The sequence below is a fragment of the Centrocercus urophasianus genome, unplaced genomic scaffold (assembly GCF_019232065.1).
Source record: "Centrocercus urophasianus isolate 14NV4802_14NV808 unplaced genomic scaffold, USGS_Curo_1.0 seq_19, whole genome shotgun sequence".
Classification (NCBI taxonomy): Eukaryota; Metazoa; Chordata; class Aves; order Galliformes; family Phasianidae; genus Centrocercus; species Centrocercus urophasianus.
In genome coordinates this window covers 9,015,892-9,036,316 of record NW_024884744.1, presented here as the reverse complement: position 1 = coordinate 9,036,316, position 20,425 = coordinate 9,015,892, and the positions used below count along the sequence as shown (strand labels likewise).

At 52.4% G+C, this 20,425-nt stretch overlaps 1 protein-coding gene across 2 annotated transcripts; it reads left to right on the top strand.

The window, feature by feature from the left end:
• The first annotated feature begins 319 nt into the window (after positions 1-319).
• MASP1 (MBL associated serine protease 1) lies at positions 320-17,360 on the top strand. 2 transcript variants are annotated; one of them, XM_042820310.1, is made up of 11 exons: positions 320-574; positions 2,067-2,292; positions 6,839-7,016; positions 7,110-7,241; positions 7,689-7,885; positions 8,099-8,246; positions 8,553-8,671; positions 8,883-8,961; positions 12,486-12,623; positions 13,160-13,234; positions 15,520-17,360. In XM_042820310.1, the coding sequence occupies exons 1-11, from the start codon at positions 570-572 to the stop codon at positions 16,413-16,415; spliced, it is 2,193 nt and encodes a 730-aa protein (XP_042676244.1). In that variant the 5' UTR covers positions 320-569; the 3' UTR covers positions 16,416-17,360. The 2 variants fall into 2 exon arrangements, with proteins under 2 accessions (XP_042676244.1, XP_042676245.1); XM_042820311.1 differs by lacking the exons at positions 12,486-12,623; positions 13,160-13,234; positions 15,520-17,360 and adding an exon at positions 10,660-12,182 and having other exon boundaries at positions 322-574.
• Positions 17,361-20,425: the final 3,065 nt, after the last annotated feature.

Below are 20,425 nucleotides of genomic sequence, written 5' to 3'. Positions count from 1 at the left end.
ATCCCGGCTACAGCTCCATCCCCGTAGCACTTCAGCACCGCACAGGCTTTTTTTTTATTATTATTATTTTTATTTTTTATTTTTTATTTTTCACACGTTCTTGCCTTCTGTTTTTGCTGGAAGCTCCATCGCTATTGAGAGGCAAATTTTTGCCATCTGGCAAGGCAGCCTGGAGAGGAACAAGAGAGAGAGTAAAAAAACAACACACAATGTGCATGAGCACACACACACAAAACTCTGGAGACTGGAGAAGACAAAAAGAGGAGAGGAGAGGAGAGGAGAGGAGAGGAGAGGAGAGGAGAGGAGAGGAGAGGAGAGGAGAGGAGAGGAGAGGAGAGAGGGCTTCAATGCAGGCAGGTCCGTGTGTGCGTGCAGGGATGTGGGGAACGGTTGCAGGCAGAGGAAGGCGTGACCTGCATGGAAAATGCCAGACAACCCCAGACACACACACATAGACGCGCACACGCTCGCAAACCTCCGGACAACGATAAGGCGGACAGCGGAGCGCGGGGAAGCAGCCGTCCCCGCCGCCCAGCCCGCAGCGGGGGCTCTCCTCTCCCAGCGGCAGGATGAGGTGAGTGCCGCCGGGAGCAGCGCTGCCCTCCCCGGAGCGCGGAACCGCTTCCCCGTGCGGACGGGACACGGGGCCGCATCGCCGCGGTCGGGCGGGGGCTGCGGGGCGCGGGGCTCACCCCGAGTGGGGTACGGCTCTGGAATGGGGTCGGAGCCTGGGCAAGGCTGAGCTGAGCCCTGCCAAAGGGAAGCTCGCTTTTGGGTCGAGAGTGATGCCCGTTTGCACCCACCGAGCAGGAGAGAAACAGATTTTCCCTTAACGCATTTTTGTGGTTTCGGACATGCTGTCAGAGGAAGGCATGTTCAGCCTCACTCCGCTCGAAAGAAGAATTGAAGCGGATTTCTCAGAGCCCGTTGACTTTGCTTTGTACCCAGCAGCCTGAGAAAGTGATGGTACTACACGGATGAGCCCCAGAAAACCAGTGCCCTGGTTTTGAAAGAACATAGGTTAAAAATAAGCCATTTATAGAGCTTCAATTTCCTCATCGGCATACCTAAATCAAGCCCTGATTTTGAAACCGTGCATGTATGCACGTGTGGGTCTTTCCAGAAAATGTAGTGCACACCTACAAGCCTTTGCCAGGCCTTACTACCTATTTTAGAAAGCGGAAAATTTCTCAAATGGCTCTGATTTCCTGCACTTTTCCTTTGCGTGCTTCACTGAATGTGAGGTGGTGATGGCCTCTCATCCGTTTGGGTCCCAAGCAATAGCATGGGCTTTGGAGTTTGCACACCCAGCACGGGAAGAGATCTGCTGACTCTTTGCAGAGTCAGAGAAACAGAGAAATGCTCTGCCTATGTTCACATTCTTGTTTGAATCTCAAGGCCTGTATACAGCTGGACTGCAACAGGTTGACCTGTCCTCTTCATTCTCTGTGCCCTCCTTAGGCACTGGCAAAGTTGGTAACTGGGACAAATTCTTCTAGATCAGACTTTTTTTACATCTGAGCTTGATAACAAAAGATCTGTATGGGATGGGAAGGGAAGGGAAGGGAAGGGAAGGGAAGGGGGAAATACTGAAACAGCATACTGTGTTATGCTGCTGTGGTCCATACTTGCTCAGCTGCAAAGAAGTTTGTTGTTTGTTGAGAGTCAATGATCCCAGTTTGGCAGGGTGAGGCTAAGCGGTAATAATAAGTACTTAGTAGTTATTGCCACGATACTTTCATTAAACTGATTCAAAAAGCATCATTATTTTATTAAGCACCCTAATGTTTGTTCTTTTACTCAATGAAGATTTCCCCAACCGCGTGCCATTAGTTCGAAGATGTGGAGCTGGTGGCTGCAGCTGCCAGAGGGGAAAAGCATGGAGCTCCTAATGGTACCTGCAGCTGTAGGCATCTCACACACCACCTCCATCACACACTTTGCAAAGCGGCTTTCCTGCTCCATTCCTGTGGAGCCTCTCACAGCCCATTTGGAAGACCAGACTGAGCCCCTGATGAGTTTTGGCACGGCCAAGGTTTCATTGGGTTTCCCTGTGTGCTTTCCAGGTACCCCCTGGCCTGGTCCATGTGTGCCTGGCTGCTCGGAGCGGTGGGTGCAGTTGAGCTGACTGAAATGTTTGGAGAGATCCGCTCTCCAAACTTCCCCGATTCCTATCCCAGCGACTCAGAAGTGACGTGGAACATCTCCGTGCCTGAGGGATTTAAAATCAAGCTGTACTTCATGCATTTTGACTTGGAGTCATCCTACCTCTGTGAATACGATTACGTGAAGGTGAGCTGTGGTGTTGGTGGATGCATGGAGGAGCAGATAGGCGATGCTTATGGCCAGCTGGGAGAAGGTGGTGCTTGGAAAGGCGGGAACAAGGTGTTTTTCCCCGTGTGTTAGGCAGAGGAATTGAGCAGGATAAATTGACAACATGAGGTAACCAGTGGGTGGGACACCAGAGTCAGGGCTCAGCCACACCGAGCTCAGCCACACTTGGGCACCCTTGACTATGCCGTGGCTGTGGGTGCTTCTTACAGGCAACCTGGACCTCAGTCACAGCTTGCAGGCTCTTAGAACACCCAAGGGAATCAAAAATAAAGATCAGATCTGAACTTAAGGCTCCAGGTGAGGGTCTGTAGAGCATCCTTCCTACAAGCAGTGGATAGCTCTCCTAACCAGGCTCTGCACCTCCAAGACAAAGGTGGGTTCTCAGTGTCTTTGAGTTTGGCCAGGTGTGGTGCTTTCTGGCAGGCCAGCTGCAGCAAGCAGGTGCTTCCTGCATTTTAGGGCTGAACATCCCTTAACCGTTTCCCAGCACACACCTCACTCTGCTCCTCTGCACAGAGGCAGGTGGAGGTTGCACTGGGTCTGGAAGCACTCAGTGCTAGGTGCCAGCTACTTGAAATTATTATTTTATTCTTGCCTTAAGACAAAGCAAACATTTCCATTTTTTTTTTCCTCTTGGATGTGTTTGCTGCTTTAATTTCCCCTTTGTGCTGGCACTCATTCTGCTACTAACAGCTCTCATTGAGGTTTGATTAGTTCTTTCTGCTTCTCCTGGATCTTCTCCAAGCGCAAGGGCTAGGGACATATATAGAGATATATTGCTCTAAAAACCCAATAAGCTCAAGGAGCGGATTTCTTGGAAACTTTCCCCATTCTAAGCTTTACTCCTCCTCCCACCTTTCACCCCCTGCTCATTTTTCCTTTTTCAAAAGGCTCCCTGTTATTTGGCCATGGTGCCAACTTGGCATCACAGCTTTCCCTGCCGCTGGATTTCCATAAGAAGGCGGCATTTTTCACGGGGATTTAGATCTCAGCTGTATAAATTTGCTCTGGGCTGTAGCTCAGCTCACGGAGAATTACAGATGAAAAGTGCTGAAAGCACTCAGAAACGTCCATCTGGATGGATTACAGGTGATCCGTAAGCTGCTCCGCTGCGGAGAGGTGCGATTTTTACGCTGCTAAAGCAAGAGTGTAGAAAACAAAAGGAGAGCAGCAAACAACTCCAAGGCCCTTTTTCTCCTTGGGGCTGCACGTCCTGTCTCTGCATCAGTGCGAGATGCAAAAACAGCACCAGCCCTCCCTTTGTCAGAGGCCAGCATTGTGTGCCTGTTGAATACAATTACAGACCCAACACGAATTGATCCGTGTCTGAAATACTTCACCAGCCCCAGCAAAGAGGCTCATAGAACCACAGAATCATTAAGATTGGAAAAGACCTCTAAGATCACCAAGTCCAACTCCAACACATCCCCACCATGCCCATAAGCACATCCCTCAGTGCCATGTCTCCACAGTTCCTGAACACCTCTGGGTACGGTGACCCCACCACCTCCCTGGGCAGCGTGTGCCAGTGCATAACTTCAGTGTGCTGTGCATCAGGATCTCTGTCATCTTTCCCACCATAAGACAGAAGTCAAACACGGGCTGAGCTGCCCCAGCACAAGCTGGGGACCCAGTCTGTGTGCCATGCAGTGATCATTGCCCCTGTCAGCTCCCCCACTGCCCAGCTCTCAGCAGTGCAGAAAGCCATCTTGGGATGCGCCAAGCTGCAGGCATGCACAGATCCGTGCCTCCAGGGTGGTCTTAGAAGGGAACAGTTTCCAGAGCTCTGAAACAATGGCTAATTAAAACAATAGCTGTTGATTTATATATATACACACATACATGTGCATGTGGGTATGTATATATATGTGAAAAGAGCGTGGCTGCTAGAGAAATGCTCGCATGGCTTATTTGTGCAAGCAGAGATGGCAAAGGGTGGCAGGTCAGTAAGGAGATGAGTGAGTAGCAGCAGTCCCTCTGCTGCCTGCACGCTGCTCCTGCACACACCCGAGCACTTCTGCACGCCCCATCCTGGGCACCACAGCACAGCATCAGTTCTGCACAAAACCTGGGTGTTGCCTCCTTTCATGGGCTCTGGCTGCAAGGCGGCTCTGCAGGGGCCCTTCCGTGCCCTTCCCTGCCTCCGAGCACCTCCTCCCTATGTCATGTTCCCAGTGTCTTCAGCCCGGCACTGCAATTCCTCGGCCTAATGAGCCATGGATATATATTACCAGCAGAACGCTTTGCCCTCGTTGCTCCAATTAGCACATTCCTGGAGGGCCGGGGGCTGGCGGCCGTGTTTCCGTATTGCCGGCTCCGTGCTCTTTCCAGTGGCAGACACTGAACCACATTCCCTGCGGTGCTGGGAATGCTTTGTTCACCCACCCACTGCAGGAGGAGCTCTGGGCCATCATTGCTCTTCTTTGGCTGGTGCCTGCTACCCCAATCTGTACTGTGTGGGGCGCAGCCAGGGTTACTGTGTGTTGGGTCCGTGTCCACTGCCAGCTCCATCCACAGCCCATGGGGACAGAGCCACAGACGGGGTGGGGACTCCTCCATTCGTGGGGACAGGCACCATATCAAGGGGAGCAGAGGCAGCAAAGCCAGTGGGAGGCAGTGCTGCAGGGAAGTTTAAGTGTCACCGTATTTTATTTTTCAAAGCAGGCTTCTTTCAGCATAGTTTTATAGGGAATTTCTCCTCGGCAATTGATATTTCCCTCGGGGACACATCTTCTCTAGTGAAAACGTCGACATCGTGACCCGAGAGGGAGAAACTCCAAACAAACAACCGGGATTTAATTACCAGGCTGCTCGCGGGATGTAAATGATCTACGAAAAAGTATACAGTCCTCAGCAGAAGCAGCAACTATTAACCAGGGGGGATGACCTCTCTGTTTAGTTTACCGCCGCAGGGCCGCCCCTGCTGGCTGTGTCCCGGGGCATGGGACCCGTCACTGATAAGGAGATGCAGATACCTCCAGCGAGGCCCCACACTGGGAGAGTCCGCGGGTGGAGACATGGACATAGGGGACATTTCCCCACATGTCCCCATGGAGGTGAGGAGGAGCTGGTTGGAAGCAGCCGCCCCTGGCAGCTCTCCTCCAGGAGAAGCAGCTCTGCAGTAAGACGCTGCAGCGGGCTTTGGGGACAGGACCACTTTGTGCAGCATCCGCAGAGCGGGGTTTGCTTGCTATTGCAGACAGCGCTCCCATTTTTCAGTCCACAGTGATGTTTCGTTTCAAAACACCCTTTTTTGGGGATTCTAAAGCACCACAGTATATTTCAAAGCGATTGAAACCAGATGGACCCCAAATTACTTGTTTTCCTTTTTTTTTTTAAACAGTTTCATACACACACACACACAAACAAAACATTCAATTGGGTTTTTGTCCCAATGCGGACACGTGCTTTTTCTCCAAATTCTCAAAATTTATCATCGGAAAGTCTCTCTCTTTTCTGGCCAGCTCTGGCTCACATGAGAGGATGGAAAATATCTGGAGGCAATGTCAAAGCATTGCTGAGCTGCCGTTTCCATGTTGTCTTTCCCTGGTATGAGCGTGTTTCCTCCCTGGGAAATTTCCCTTTTTGCCTCATACTGGGTCATCCTGAGGGTCTGGGATGGCCGCAGGTGAATCCTACCTTTCCAGGGCCTCACGACAGAGGGTGACATCACAGTGTGCTCATGGGTCCCCAGGCTGCATGCTTCATTACAACCTCAATATCGTATGCTTGGCACAAGCACAGTGGGCTGGCATGGTGCGAAGAGGCTTGCATTCCTCTGCAGAAGGGTTATTCATACTCAGGTCCCATGGGGCACTGGGAACAGGGACAGGGAGCAGGTGTGAGTCTGTGGGAGGAGGAGATGGAGTCGGGGAAATGGTTAGGGAAGAGGAAAGGATGTGGTTCTAGGGAGTCTAGAAGGGTTTTCCACTAAGATTGCCATGCTACAAGGTGTGTGTACAACTGTAAAGGGATTCAGAGAGTGAGCACATTGTGATGGTGACAGGCACACTGGCCCCTTGGTCCTCTCCTGCAGCCACCTGGACCACAGCGCATGCACCCTGGGTGGCGGGGACATCCCTGAACAGGGGGCTGGGGTCTGCTTGGGGGTCCCAGCACCTCCCAGCTCTCACACAGGTGCTACCATAAAGGTTGGTTCTTGGGAAGGGGAAGAAGGTGATTTTCACACCCTCCTTTTCCTGGTCCCTGTCCACATCCTCATCCTCTCCTAGACACCCTCCTCCCTCATCCTCTGCATCCACGTTGCTGCATGTGCTTCAGAGGGAGGAACAAGTGGAGACTCCACTTCTTTCTCAGAAACCCTTTAATTGCTTTACTGCAGTCATTGCTGAGAGCGAGAGCAAGTGCAGCCTGACCTCACACACTGCAGGCTCTAAAGTCTTGAAGATACTCACAGAGAATGGGGAGAGGTGGCCAGCACTGGGGACATGTCATTCCCCGTGCCTTTCATGTGATCCACGCTAACCCAGCCCTTCTGCCTCAGATTGAAGCAGAGGACCAGGAGCTGGCAACCTTCTGTGGCAGGGAGACAACAGACACCGAGCAGGCTCCCGGGCAGCAAGTCATCCTGTCCCCAGGGCCCTATATGGGGCTCACCTTCAGGTCCGACTTCTCCAACGAGGAGCGCTTCACTGGATTCGACGCACATTACACGGCCGTGGGTAAGGGATGTTTAAACTTCAGGATGTGGTTGGTATGTTGGGGGCTGCAGGGTGACCTCCTTTCTTTGCTGTCTCCCCGCAACCCCAACCCAGATGTGGATGAGTGCCTGGAGAAAAGTGATGAGGAGTTGGCGTGTGACCACTACTGCCACAACTACATCGGAGGGTACTATTGCTCCTGTCGCTTCGGCTACATCCTGCACTCCGACAACAGGACCTGCAAAGGTATTGCCCACCACAGCATGGGCAAAGGGACCAGGGGAGGTTCAGCTTGGATACTAGGAAAAATCTCTTCTTAGAAATAGTGGTGATGCGCTGGCACAGGCTGCCCAGTGGGGTGGTGGAGTCACCATCCCTGGAGGTATTTGAGAACTGTGGAGATGTGGCACTGAGGGACGTGGCATGGTGGGGATGGGTTGGGGTTGGACTAGGTGACCTTAGTGGTATTTTCTAACCTTAATGATTGTATGATTCTACTATTCTGTGACCCGTATTGAAGACCACAATCCGTGCTCCATGCTGCTAATGGGCTGAGCAGGCAGGGAGCCAGATGCAAGCAGTATTGGGTAGAATGACAGGCAGCTGAAGGGTTGGGTGCCCATCATCCATCCTCAGTGTGGCCAGGGCTGGGGTGGCTGATGGTTTGCTGACAGAGCTGTGGCTGTGTTGCAGTGGAGTGCAGTGACAACCTGTACACCCAGAGGAGCGGAGTGGTCACCAGTGCTGACTTCCCCAGTCCCTACCCCAAGAGCTCAGACTGCCTGTACCGCATTGAGCTAGAGGATGGCTTCTTCATCACCCTCAGCTTTGAGGATAGCTTTGATGTGGAAGACCACCCAGAGGTGACGTGTCCCTATGACTACATCAAGGTGAGCTGGGCTCTGCACCCTCCCCCTGCCCTCCTGTCATACCTTGGGTCAGTGATAGTACAAATATTGTCCCTGTCTAAATGGGACCAGTGAAGCCAGTAAGAATCTCATGTTCAGTGGAACCCATTGGAGATGGGACCAAAATTTGATGGTCTGATGGGTCCCCTCATGATGAAAGCCCCTCATGCCACCCTCCCTTCTTTCTTTTGGCAGATCAAAGCTGGCCAGAGGGAGTTTGGCCCTTTCTGTGGAGAGAAGTCCCCAGGACGCATTGAAACCCAAACCAACAGTGTGCAGATCCTCTTCCACAGTGACAACTCAGGGGAGAACAGGGGCTGGAAGTTGTCGTATACAGCAATTGGTAACTCCTGCTGCTTTCCTCTGTTTGATGGGCTTGGGTAATGGGCACCTTGCAGGTGGAAACCATGAGTTTGTGGCCATTATCCTCTTCCTGGAAAGGGAAATCACAAGATAAATGAAATAACAAGGGACCCTCTCTTCAAAGAGTACTTCTTTTCCTACCCAGATGGTCTCTGAAAACGAGACCACATTGCAAAGCAGGGCAGGATGGTCAGACACAGCCAAGGGGGCTGGATGGTGGGGCTGGGACTCTCCATTTATTCCTCTTACTCAGCTGACTCCTGCTTCCTTTGCTCTTTATTCAAAGGAAACCCCTGTCCACTGGTGCAACCCCCAATCAATGGGAAAATCGAGCCTTCCCAAGCCAAGTACACCTTTAAAGACCAGGTCGTCATCAGCTGCAACACTGGCTACAAAGTGCTGAAGGTATGGGGAGGTGGTGTGGAGCTGGGTGGGAAAGGAGCCTGGCCTCCTTTAGCCATTTTTAGCTAGAAAAGCCCTCTTCCAGGAGGGTCTGGATATATCTTGACTAAATCACCAAGAATTTGGCTTTTTATAGAGAGAAGCATTTCCTTGTCTCATACATTATGTTATTTCGTGGGGATTTTTTTTTTTCTTCCTGTCTTCTTCTGCACAGGATAACCTGGAAAGTGACTCCTTCCAGATCGAGTGTCTGAAGGATGGGACATGGAGCAACAAGATCCCCATCTGCAAAAGTAAGGAGACCCTCCCACACCCCATCCACATGCTTTTCCTGCTGAAACTTCATGCTGAATGGAGCTGCCCTGCCAGAGCAGAGCTCCTCACTCAGTTCCAGCCAGAGAGGCTACGTAACTGCAAAGCTCTTTTGGCTAACACAATGGGGCTTGGTCCAAATGCCACAAGCAGGAGGTTTGTGCTTTCCCTTAGATTACTCATAAGTTGATTTGTGACCAGCTTCACTGTTTCCCTGTCAAGGAGAGAGCAAGCCTGGCTCTTGGGAGCTGAGCGAGCAGAGCACTGAGATGGTTCTGCTGCAGTTTGCTGGATGGCAAATTTGGGGCTGAACCCTGTGAGGAGGGCTGGGTGAGATGGGATGGCTACTTCCTTCCAGCAAACACCTGCAAGCTCCCTCAATACTTGTTTAACTGCAAAATTTGGACATGGATCACATCAGACTTGCCTTGGATGCCTCTTCATGAACGGTTGCTGCCAGAGGAAGGGATGGAGGGAGGTGGTGGATCCCTGTGTGAGATGGGATTGATCAGGCTGAGACAGTCTGAGATAATGTGGGTCCTGGACCAAATTTAGTTCCAAATGGGGACTTCAAAGACCCTGGGCATTAGGGCATGAAAGGATGGTGACAATTTGCATCTTCTCTTCTTCTACCTAACCCAGCTCTTCTCTCAGCTCAGGGCAAGGAGCTGTGCTGCTCATGCACCTGATAACATCTCTTTCCTTTCCCCAACACACTGGTGCCCCTCAGCCCCCCCATGAGGCACTTCATCTGCCGCAGGGCTGACCCACAGGGGAGAAAAGTAACAAACACCCAGGGAAGGTCCCAACACCTTCCAGAACTCTCAAGGAATGTGGGATCCAAGTCCTTCTACACAGATCCCTTTTTATTTGAATGATATTTTGGTTCCTACTTCAGGAGTACATTTCTGGAATTTTTAATGGAAAATAGGAGCCTGTCAGACCTGCTGAATAGATTCATATCTGAAAGAGCTTCTTACAGAGCGCGGGGTCAGTGATGTCTCTGCCCACCAGGCACACTCTCACCACCAGTTTCCCGTTGATTTTATCCAGTTTGGACAGAGATCAGATGAAAACTGGCATTGTCTAGAAAAAGAAAGAATGTGGGAAAAAAGAAGAAAAAAAAAAAAAGTAGATACTTTAACAAGAAAGACATTAATTGTGGAGAAAATTGAAATGATTACCTGCATTGTTAGGCTGGAACTGGTCCCTTCCTGTGTGAGATAAATCACTGTGCTAAATCTCAGCTATCCTGGATAGCCAAGAAGCCCCTAAATGGACAATCCAGACTTCAGACTGCTGTGCCTCCCACCTCCCCCGAATGTCTGGGAGAGGCACAAAATAATTTAGAAAGCAATGCAGAAAATAGTAACCTTTCCAGCCAAGGTGGATCACATCCAGCTCCACAGCCCTGCCCAGCTCTGTGACAGCTTCTCCCAGCCGCTGCCCTCAGGAGCCAAGTGGGTCCCCATTAGATCCTCATTAGGGTCCCCATTGGGATGCTCACTGGGGTCTCCATTGGGTTCTCCGTTGGGATGCCCATTGGGGGCATTTCTGGTGGATTTCTTTATGGATTTCTGGTGTTTTGGGGTCTGTGTTTCCTGCATGCCTCTGTCTGCTCAGCTACTAATGAAGCTTTTTCTCTCTGCTCTCCTCCTTCCCCTCTGCTTTCGGTGCAGCTGCAGACAGAGCCGACAACCAGACAGACAGAAGAGCCGGCTCAGAGCAAGTGGCTGTGTGAGGCTGGTGCTGGCCATGCCACCAGGACGGGCAGCCTGCCTCTGCGCCCGCTCTGCTCCGTGCAGCCAGCTCCACCTCCGTGGCTTGTCTAACCAGCATGGCACTCCTAACCTCCTCTGTACACTACACTTCCTTAACTTCATCTCCAGAAGGAAAAATTTGGAGACAAGTTCCCTATTGACCACCCTTTGGGAAGGTCCCTGAGCAGCCCCAGGCTCCCAGCTCATCCTCCAGTCCCTCGGATGCCTCAGCCCTGCTTTGTTCCCCTCCATGCTGGTGGTTGTGTGAGGAGCGTTGGCCCAGCACATGGTTGGTTTGTTTGGATTTAACCTCCCACTTCCCTTCCTCCCAGGCCAAGTGTCACAAATAAGAAACACTCCTTCCTCTCCTCTCTCCGAGCATCCTTTCAGCTCTCCCTCAGGCAAGAGACGATGGGTTGGCACCAGCAGCCCTGAGAGGCTGCATGCGGGCACCGAGCCCTGGCACTGGTGTAGGGGATGCTCCTGCTGTCTAGTCCCATCCATGTCCCCAAGAGCACCCAGGGCTTTCAGAGGTATTGGGGGTGCTGGGAGGAGGACTCAAGGATGGGAGATGGGGAGTGCATTCAGTGCCCCTTCTCCTAAGGTGAAAATGTGGGAATCCTCAAGATACGAACTCCTTCCCCTCTCTCTTTTTGTAGGATGCAGGACACTGTTGGGCAGCACTGCTGTGCAAGAGCCCATCCAAACTGCATCAGAACTGCCCCAGACACATGGGACATGCAGGGAGGGTAGGGGTTTTGTGGGACAGGGGGCACAGACCTGCAGCCACAGATAACCCCAGAGCAGACATGCCAGCCAGACGTGTCCTCCAACACCTATTTACCCCTTGCTGCAAGCCCCAGCATTCCCCAGCACCTTACAAAGGCCCAACGGTGCTGGCACCACAGCACAAAGCTGTGCTCCTGGGCACAGGGGGAAGCAGTGGGGATGGTGGACACCGTGCCGAACAGTGAACCACAGCATCGTGCCGTGAACCAGGCAATTCTCACCCACGCAGGTGACTCATCTTGAGCATCAGTGTGTGTCCCCATGAGCCTGGATCACGCCAGGAGGAGCCAGGCCTGGTAGCACATGACTACACACAGCTCACATGCCCCTGACACGCTGGATCTGCTTCCTACAAAATCACCCATCCCCTGCTCAGCTTCTCAGCTTAACAGTGCTTCACAGACCTCCATATTCCAGGCAGGATGAGACCTGGGCGAGTGGCAGGGGGGAACAGGCTGTGCAAGGCATGATGAGGCTGGGCTTTCCCTACGTCTGCTGACCCAGCCAAGCCGTGCTCCCCATGTCCTCCATCTGTCACTGCAGAAGAGCCAGGACCCAAGGATGCTCAGCTGGAGCCATCAGTGCCCATCAGCACTGGTTGCTCAGCAGGAGGGACAGGGATGTGCTACCAACAAAGCCTTGTGCTCAGAGGAGGTTCTTGGTGAACTGCCTGCTTCTTCCTATCCATTCATAAGGGATGTGGAGATAAACTCCTAGAGCATCCCCCAGCAGCTTTCACCTGCCTGTGCATGTTCCTTCTCCTCTGAAGGCACTCAGAACATCCCAGGAGGGATGTGAGCCAAGCCAGGAAGCCACCTGAGCTGTGCTCCTCACATCGCCCTAGAGAAAAGGGTAGGGGGCAATGTGGAACCCCTCTCTACCCTATAAAACCACCACCCATGCTAAAGCCCATGAATGGATGCAGGGCTCAACCCTGATTCTGTGTTGGCTTTCAGTTGCTGACTGCCAAGCGCCACCAGAGCTGGAGCACGGCTTTGTCACCTTCCTCTCCAGGAACAACCTCACCACGTACCGTGCAGCCATCCAGTACCACTGCCAGCACCCCTACTACCACATGGCCCCCAACAGCACCGGTGAGCTGGGGGAATGGAATGGGTGGGCACAGGGTTAAGAAGAACAGTGAGATTGTGGCAGAATGAGTTGGCAGCTTATCCCCTTGGTCCATAAACAGAGACCTCATAAGGTGCTTTGCACAGAGCACCACAGTTCTCTGCACCCTTCAGATCCAGCCCTGGGCAGTATGGTTGCACGTACATCTCAGCCCTCTTTCCTTCTCCTCCTCCCTCAGCATGGAAAGTCAAAGGAGTTCCACACATTCCTGCCTCCCTGCTCATAGCCCCATGCATCTGGTCCCTGTATCCGGCACGCATTAATGTAATGGGCACCAGCAGAGCTAACGGGGCAGCAGCTCCCAGACAAAGCACAGCTCTATAGACCCAGGGCAGTGACACAGGGGTGGTGGTATGGGGACAGGGCTGTCAGTGAGGAAAGGAACACAGAAGGCTTGAAAGAGAAATGGGTTCAGAAGATCTTGATGGCAGGGCTGCATCTCACTGCAGAAAGCCCTCCATGCTGGAGCACAGCCCAGCTAAGACCTGTTCTCTTCCAGCCACATACACGTGTGATGCATCGGGGGTTTGGAGGAGCGAGGAGCTGGGCACCGCGCTGCCATCCTGCCGACCAGGTACTAGGGGACGGGGGGTCCATGGTGAGGGGTGCAGGGATGTGTGGGAGGGGGCTGCCTGCCTGACTTCAGCCCCTGGTCATGGGCAGAGACCCAGCTTCATGGTGGCAAATGTCATGGGCTGTTCATATCTGACCATTGCAACTTATGGCAAGAAGGGTGATAGTGTCAGGGGTCAGGGAAGCAGCACCCTCAGCAACTTGGGGTGCATTTAGCCCCCAGCATCACCAGAGACAGCTCCAGCCAAGGACAGACCGTCACCTGCCTGGTGCCACTGGCTCCCATAAGCAGTGTGTTCCCATGCAGGAGCAATTAGCACATCTCTTGTAGAAAAACCCAGCCGCTTCGCAGAGCCCAAAGCCCCGAGCCTTTGAGCAGTGGCAGAAATGTTTGCAGCCAGCAAGTTTCCAGGCCAGGCGCCCGCTCAGGATTAAACAAAAGTCCCTGGGACAAGGGCTGGCCGCAGCTGGCTGCAGGCGGGGCTGGCAGCTGCTCTGGGTGCGGGCTGCGGTCAGATGCACAGGGATGGCTCTGCGGTGCAGGGCAGGACGTGGCGGTGGGGCTCAGCCCCATGGCAGGTCTCGTAGAGTGTCCGTTCTCCAGAGAGTGGAGATGTGGCTGCTCTTGTTTCAGTGGCTGCTGTCTGCATCCCTCCTTGATGTTTCAGCCTGAAATGATTTGTGCTGGGAGCATATGGGGACAGCTTTTGGGGATGTAGCTGATTTTGTGGATGTAGCTGCTTTTGTGGGCCATTTCCAGACCTCTTGATTAGTGACAGAAGTCAGAGAGGCTTCAGGAAAATGGAAAATCCCAGAGAGACAGTGACGCTCTCCTGAGATGGGGAAGTGCAGGCAGCAGCTGGCCAGCTGCTCCTCAGATCTTCCCTCATGTCTCACGCTACCTCCCCATCAATAGAAGCTCCTCGTCCAGGCCGCAGCACGCCTGCCTCTGCCATTAGTGGGAGCATTTGCAGCCCGGTCAGCGTTTTTGATATGTAATTTAATAGAATAAATATTTGGCTGGATGCGCTTCCTCTAAAATCATCTCCCCAGGATGGCTGTCAGCTTGGGTGCAGCAGAACAGCTGGGCTGGGCGGGGAGGCAGGAGCACGTTTTCCATTCCCTGCAGCACTGGGAGAGTGAGGCACAGGCAGACACTCCCCATCCTCCCTCCAGTAGCAGTTTTCCTAGCAGCAGCCATAGCAAATCCACAGTAGCAGCTCCTGGTGATCCTGCCCCAGCTCTTGGCCCTGAGCCCATCACCCTGAGGTCTGACCCTCTTTCTGTGAGGCTCAGCATCCTCCTCTCCCAACAGAGGAGCATGAGGCAGAGTCATGGCTGGAATATCGTCCAGGTCTTCTTACCACCTATCAGCAAAACTGTACAGCTCTTTGAGTTACAGCTCAGTTTCTCTGCAATCTACACCTGGCAAAAATCATAGCATCCACCAGATCTTTGACACAGCAGAAGGATTCTGCCTCTTCCCCTTCCAAAAGGAGTCTGGTAGCACTGTGGTCCGCATTTGGAGCACAAATCACACAAATGTAAACCAAGTCTAAGACCTGATCCTACTGAGAGCGCTTGAAGCCCCATCCTGGTTCATGTGTTTTGATGGATCCATGCCTAACTTCAGTACCAGAAGTTCTGGTTCAGCTTTGGGATAGCTAACTGGGTGAAGGCATCACGTCCCATGGTGTGCTATAGACAGTTCTGATGGTCTGTGTTCATTTTCAGCAAACAGGCCACGCTTTCCCCCAGGTTAACCTGCTATTTGCAGGTTAAGTCCCCCAGCCCCTATGCTCCAGCACATGCCACCCCTTGGCACAAGCCTACATTTTTCATCATGGGCTATGTGTGCTGCAGTCCTGTCCCAAAAGGCACCAAGAGCTTGAGCCTTCCTGAGCTCAGTGGAGACTCTCTGGGACAGCGATGCACCAGGACTGGTAGACAGAATTGTGCCTAGTCAGTCCATGGCCTCGTGGCTATGAGCTTTCACTTTGTGTTTTCATGCCTACAGCAAGGTTAGGAAAGGAGATGGAAGTTGGGAGGCCACTTTTTTAAAGCAAACTTGTTGGGATGAATTGGGCCTCGACTGCCCATGGCTGAACATAGGATGGACTCCTGCAGAGCCTCATCCTGAGAGCTCCCCACTACAGAAAGAAAAGTCACAAGAAAGCATTTGGTTATGAGAATGACCATCCATGTGGCCTAATCTACAGGGAAATCCCTAGGTTGTTTTCCCTAGATAAGTGTTTGGAGTAACAATCTTGTCCATTCTGTCCCCAGTGTGTGGCCGGCCAGCCCGTGCTCTGCCCGGGATCATCAAGCGCATCATCGGGGGGCGAAATGCAGAGCCTGGCTTCTTTCCCTGGCAGGCCCTGATAGTGGTGGAGGACATGTCCCGAGTGCCCAACGACAAGTGGTTTGGCAGCGGGGCCCTGCTCTCAGATTCCTGGGTGCTGACAGCCGCTCACGTGCTGCGCTCCCAGAGGCGGGACAAGACTGTCATTCCCGTCTCCAAGGAGCACGTCACTGTGTACCTGGCCCTTCATGATGTGAGGAACAAGTTGGAGGCTGTCAACAGGACAGTAGAGAGGATCATCCTCCACGAGGATTTTGATATCCAGAACTACAATCATGACATTGCTCTGGTCAAGCTGAAGGAAAAGGTGACCATGGGGAACTACGTCATGCCCATCTGCCTGCCCCAGTTTGAGCATGAGCTAGAAGGACCTCACCCCAATACACTGGGGCTGGTGGCCGGCTGGGGAATCTCCAATCCCAACATCACTGTGGATGAGATCATCAGCTCAGGCATGAGGACACTATCTGACATCCTGCAATACGTCAAGCTCCCAGTGGTGCTGCATGCAGAGTGCAAGACCAGCTATGAGTCCCGCTCAGGGAACTACAGCGTGACCGAGAACATGTTCTGTGCTGGCTACTATGAAGGTGGGAAGGACACTTGTTTGGGAGACAGCGGAGGAGCCTTTGTCATTCAGGACCCAGGAACCCGGAGATGGGTGGCCCAAGGGCTGGTCTCGTGGGGTGGTCCAGAGGAGTGCGGCAGCAAACAAGTGTATGGTGTGTACACCAAAGTCTCCAACTATGTGGACTGGGTGGAGAAGAACACAGGCTCCTCAGAGAGGTGGACATTTCTGGACCCTGATCTGGAGAGATGAGTGACTAAGCACTGCCTGCTGACACAGCTTTCTTTGTTTGTTGTCCTTTAATATGCTCCAGACTCCGGTCTTTCACAAGCAGTAGCCATGATGCTCAACCGCACTTCGGCTGGACTTTGCCAGCCAACCACATCATTCCTTTCACTTGGTCCCAAATCCCTTTGCTTTCACTCTGAGGAAATGCTTGCTGGGGAGCTGGGGAAAGGGATTAAAGGGTGAGATCTCATTTAGCATTGCTAGCTCATGTTGCCAGGCTTGGTGTTTAACCTCTTCTATGCAGACTTGGGTAGTCTTGTGTGGCAAAGCATTCATTCTTGCAAAACCCAAGTCCCTTTTAGTTGTACTTCAGACCATTCTTCTGGCTGATTTACAGGTTACTGAAGGTTTCCATGTTTTGTTCATGGCTCTTCTGGCCTATTGCTGGTGTCCAAGACTCACCCCAATCCATCCAACACTCCATAAAGTTTCACATTCCCCTACCATGACACATACAGACAATAATCCCCACCAAGGAACAAATTCAGGTGAGCTTAGCTTCCTTCAGCAGAGACATCACCTCCTTCACTTGCCAGCAAAGCCCTCCTATAGCTGGAAGCAACATGCAGCAATTGCCTGCTGTCCCCTCTGAGTGCTTTTAGCCTCCTTTGGACTTCTCCTCCTACTTTGGTTTTGCATGCAAGGAATGAGTCAACATTGAAGCAGCCACCCAGCCATTTTGTTACCATCCAAAAAGCCATTTGTAGTGTAGGTAGAGGAGCAGAAGACCTAAGGAAGATCTAACTTGCAGACATGCTAAGAACTGTACTCTTGGCTATGTTATATAACATAAGGTATTTTTATACATATATTTCTTTTTGATACTACATTCTGCAGAATATCTGATTACATGTAAGGATGGTTCTGTGTAATCTTCATCCTGAGAATAAAATTAAATGTTAATATTTACTGAGTTCATGCCCTGAGGCTTTTATTCCAGGCAGGAAATGGTCAAGGAGTGAAGGCAAAGGATGGTCACAAATCTGTCCCATGCACTTCTGCTCCTTCTCCATGGCATCTGCTCTGTGTCCATGTCAGACCTTATCAACGACCTCAGCTCCACACAGTTCAACTGTGCATTGCACACAATCTTCCCATGGCCAAGACAGAATACAGAAAATGAAGGAGATGAGATCCAGTGGTGGTCATTGCTGGAGAATCAACCCTGGTGAATGGACTACATACTCCCAACAAGCAACGCAAGCAAGTCCTGTCTGCATTTTAGGGATAAGCTATGCTGCTCTGGGTCTCACGTTGTCTAGTGTCATCCTGCCCACCCGTGTATAGCAGTGCTACAAATTACCAGCTTGCTTAAGTGGATGAATCTCCAGAGCCTTCATTCAGGTACAAAAGGCAGTCATGCAGTCACTGGGAACACACAGATTGCAGGCACTTGGAAATGGTCTCCAGTGACTGCCAAGTGCAGAGAAGCCCATTGATGCCAAGAATGGTGTAACTCCACTGAGCCTTCTGGCTTTCAATAAAAACTCTCTTCAGAAGTGCTGGGAAAAACATATTTATCCCTGAAACCAAATAATTAAACTGAAGAGCATGCGAGATATCTTTTTGTTCCTAAGCATAATGGGCGAAGTGCAAACAAAAGCTCCCAGTCTTGCATTTGCTGGGCTGGGGTCCAGCAGTGCATCCACCACCCATCCCTGCTGTCTGCAGCAGTGGCTGATTTGGGCTCGTGGTCTCTGTTTACACTATCAGTTTATCATAAGCCTGTCGAAGATCAGAGATAACAAACAGAGACCAGCAAAATGCTGTGGTCCCACCAGCACTGTGGGTCTGGAGGTGCTTCACTTGCATAGGGTAGAAGGCCAGAGGGTTCTACCCCATGTTCTCAGCCACAGCCCCTGCAGCTTTGTGGGCTGAGACAGACCTGAACATGCCAGGAATGCAAACTGCAGGAAACAGCAATAGGTGAGATCCCACCCTTCAATTATTTATAGCCCTAGCACATCGTTAAAAATGGGGCTGATGGCAGGAGGGGAGTGCAGCAACCTGGAGTCTGAGAACTCAGTCTGAGTTCAAGTGGCATGCAGAAAAAATAAACAGGTAGATAAGAAAGCAAAGGCAAAAGCAAAAGCAAAGTATGGTCCCTTGGGCATCACACCATCAGCTGTAGGACCTGTGCCTAGATGGCTCCCAGGCAAGTTGCAAAACGCCACTGCCTACAAGAGATTCATCACAAATAAATACCATCCTCCTCCTTCCCACAGCTCCACAGTCCCCATCCAGCCTGCCCACCTCCCCTGCTCAGCACCCTGTGTGCTGCCAAGTGCCAGCTTCTTGCCCATGGCATGGGAGCGGGCAGCGGATGGGAACAACAGAAGCAACGGCTGGTTTTGCATTCATTGGCACCTCTCAACCTGCCAGAGTTGTAAGAAGCTCTCTCCAGGGAGACAGGCACAGAGGCAGCAATTTATCAGTCTGACTGTGGTGAAAGGCCAGCAAAACGTCTCCACATGAGGTTTGCTTGTCTCTGGCCAAGTGTAAGCACCAGCCATCAGCTGAGAGTCAGCTGCAGCAGAACCCAGCTCCAGACAGACCAGTGTGGCACATGGCAGGACTGCAGAAACATGGGACCCCCAGCATCCCACTGGGAGAGACAGCATTCTTCACCCTCCAGCTATCCTCCCCGGGATGAGCTCACTGTCTGTGTGCCACTGAGGGACTGAGCTAGAGGGCAGTGTGCTAAGAAACAAATGGCAGGTGGGCACAGCTGCACATCAGAGGGAGGTGTCCTGGAAGGAGCCCAGGAATGAGGCTGTGGCTGAGAAACGTGGGTGTCGCTGAGTGATGGGGAGAGGATGAAGCAGCTGCACGATGGAGAGGGCAGAGATACCCCAGGCATGCACCCACAGCATGAAGAGACAGCAGGCAAGCAGACAGCACCAGGGAGGGGATGGGGTAGAAAAGCTGATTATGCATAAGAGGCCATGGTTGGGAGAGCCTGTGTGTGTGTGCGTGCGTGCACAGAGGGTATTGGAAGGATGGCTCTGCCCTTGAAAATGAGCAGAAAGACCCAAGCAACAAAACAAGGGCCCCTGCAGGGATGTGGGCTCCATCAGAGCTGGCTTCACAGGAGGAAGTGAGGGAGTTCCCCCTGCAGCTGGGTGGTGGGGTATGCTGCAGACAGCCAGACATGATGACTGGAGCTGGGAAAACCTCAGCATGGAAAGAAGAGGGCCACGGGCAATGGCAGTGAGAAACTTGGCAGTGTCTCTGCCTTCATGACATAATGCCACGGGGGAGAGGGCAGGCTGCTCCCCACACAGGACAGCCAGAGGGGGGAAGGGACTCCTTCCAGGCTGCAGGACCAGCCTCCTCCTGGAGCACAGCTCAGCCTCCCAGCAAGGAGAAACCACCTCCAGAAAGAAGGGGCCATTCAGAGATGAGATTCTCTGGGTCCCACTATTTCCCTGCCCCAAACGCTCAGTACTTCATAGATACTCCCTCCAGGGGGACAGATTTTGCTGTCTCCCCTTGCTGGGAAGTCCCTGCTGGTGGCACCCAGCCCTGTTGCCACAGCATCACTGTCCCCCATCAGCTCTGGCAGTCAGGAGAGATGTGAATCAGAGCACTTTGCATCACTTGTGCAGCTCCTGTGCTCCAAGACTTGGAAAAATTACAGCGAGAGAGCAGCTCATTCACAGATTGACACCATGGCCATGTAGGGTATGGTCTGGAAGCCTCAGACTGCAGGGAACCGGATGGGGGAGAGGCGATCCCGCATTCGGGGATGGCTGCCCCGTCCCAGTGCTGGCGGTCACCGGCCCCAGTGCTTCCCAGTGTGGCGACGGAGATGTCGCAGCTCCATCTGCTGGCGCCGCGGCTGCAGAAGGTGGAAGAGAAGGAAAGCGCTTGGAAAAAGGGGAGAGAGTTGGATGATGGGCAGGACAGAGCGCTTAGGGGGCAGGACAGAGCGCTTAGGGGGCAGAGCCCACGGTGTTCCTGCACCGCACAGG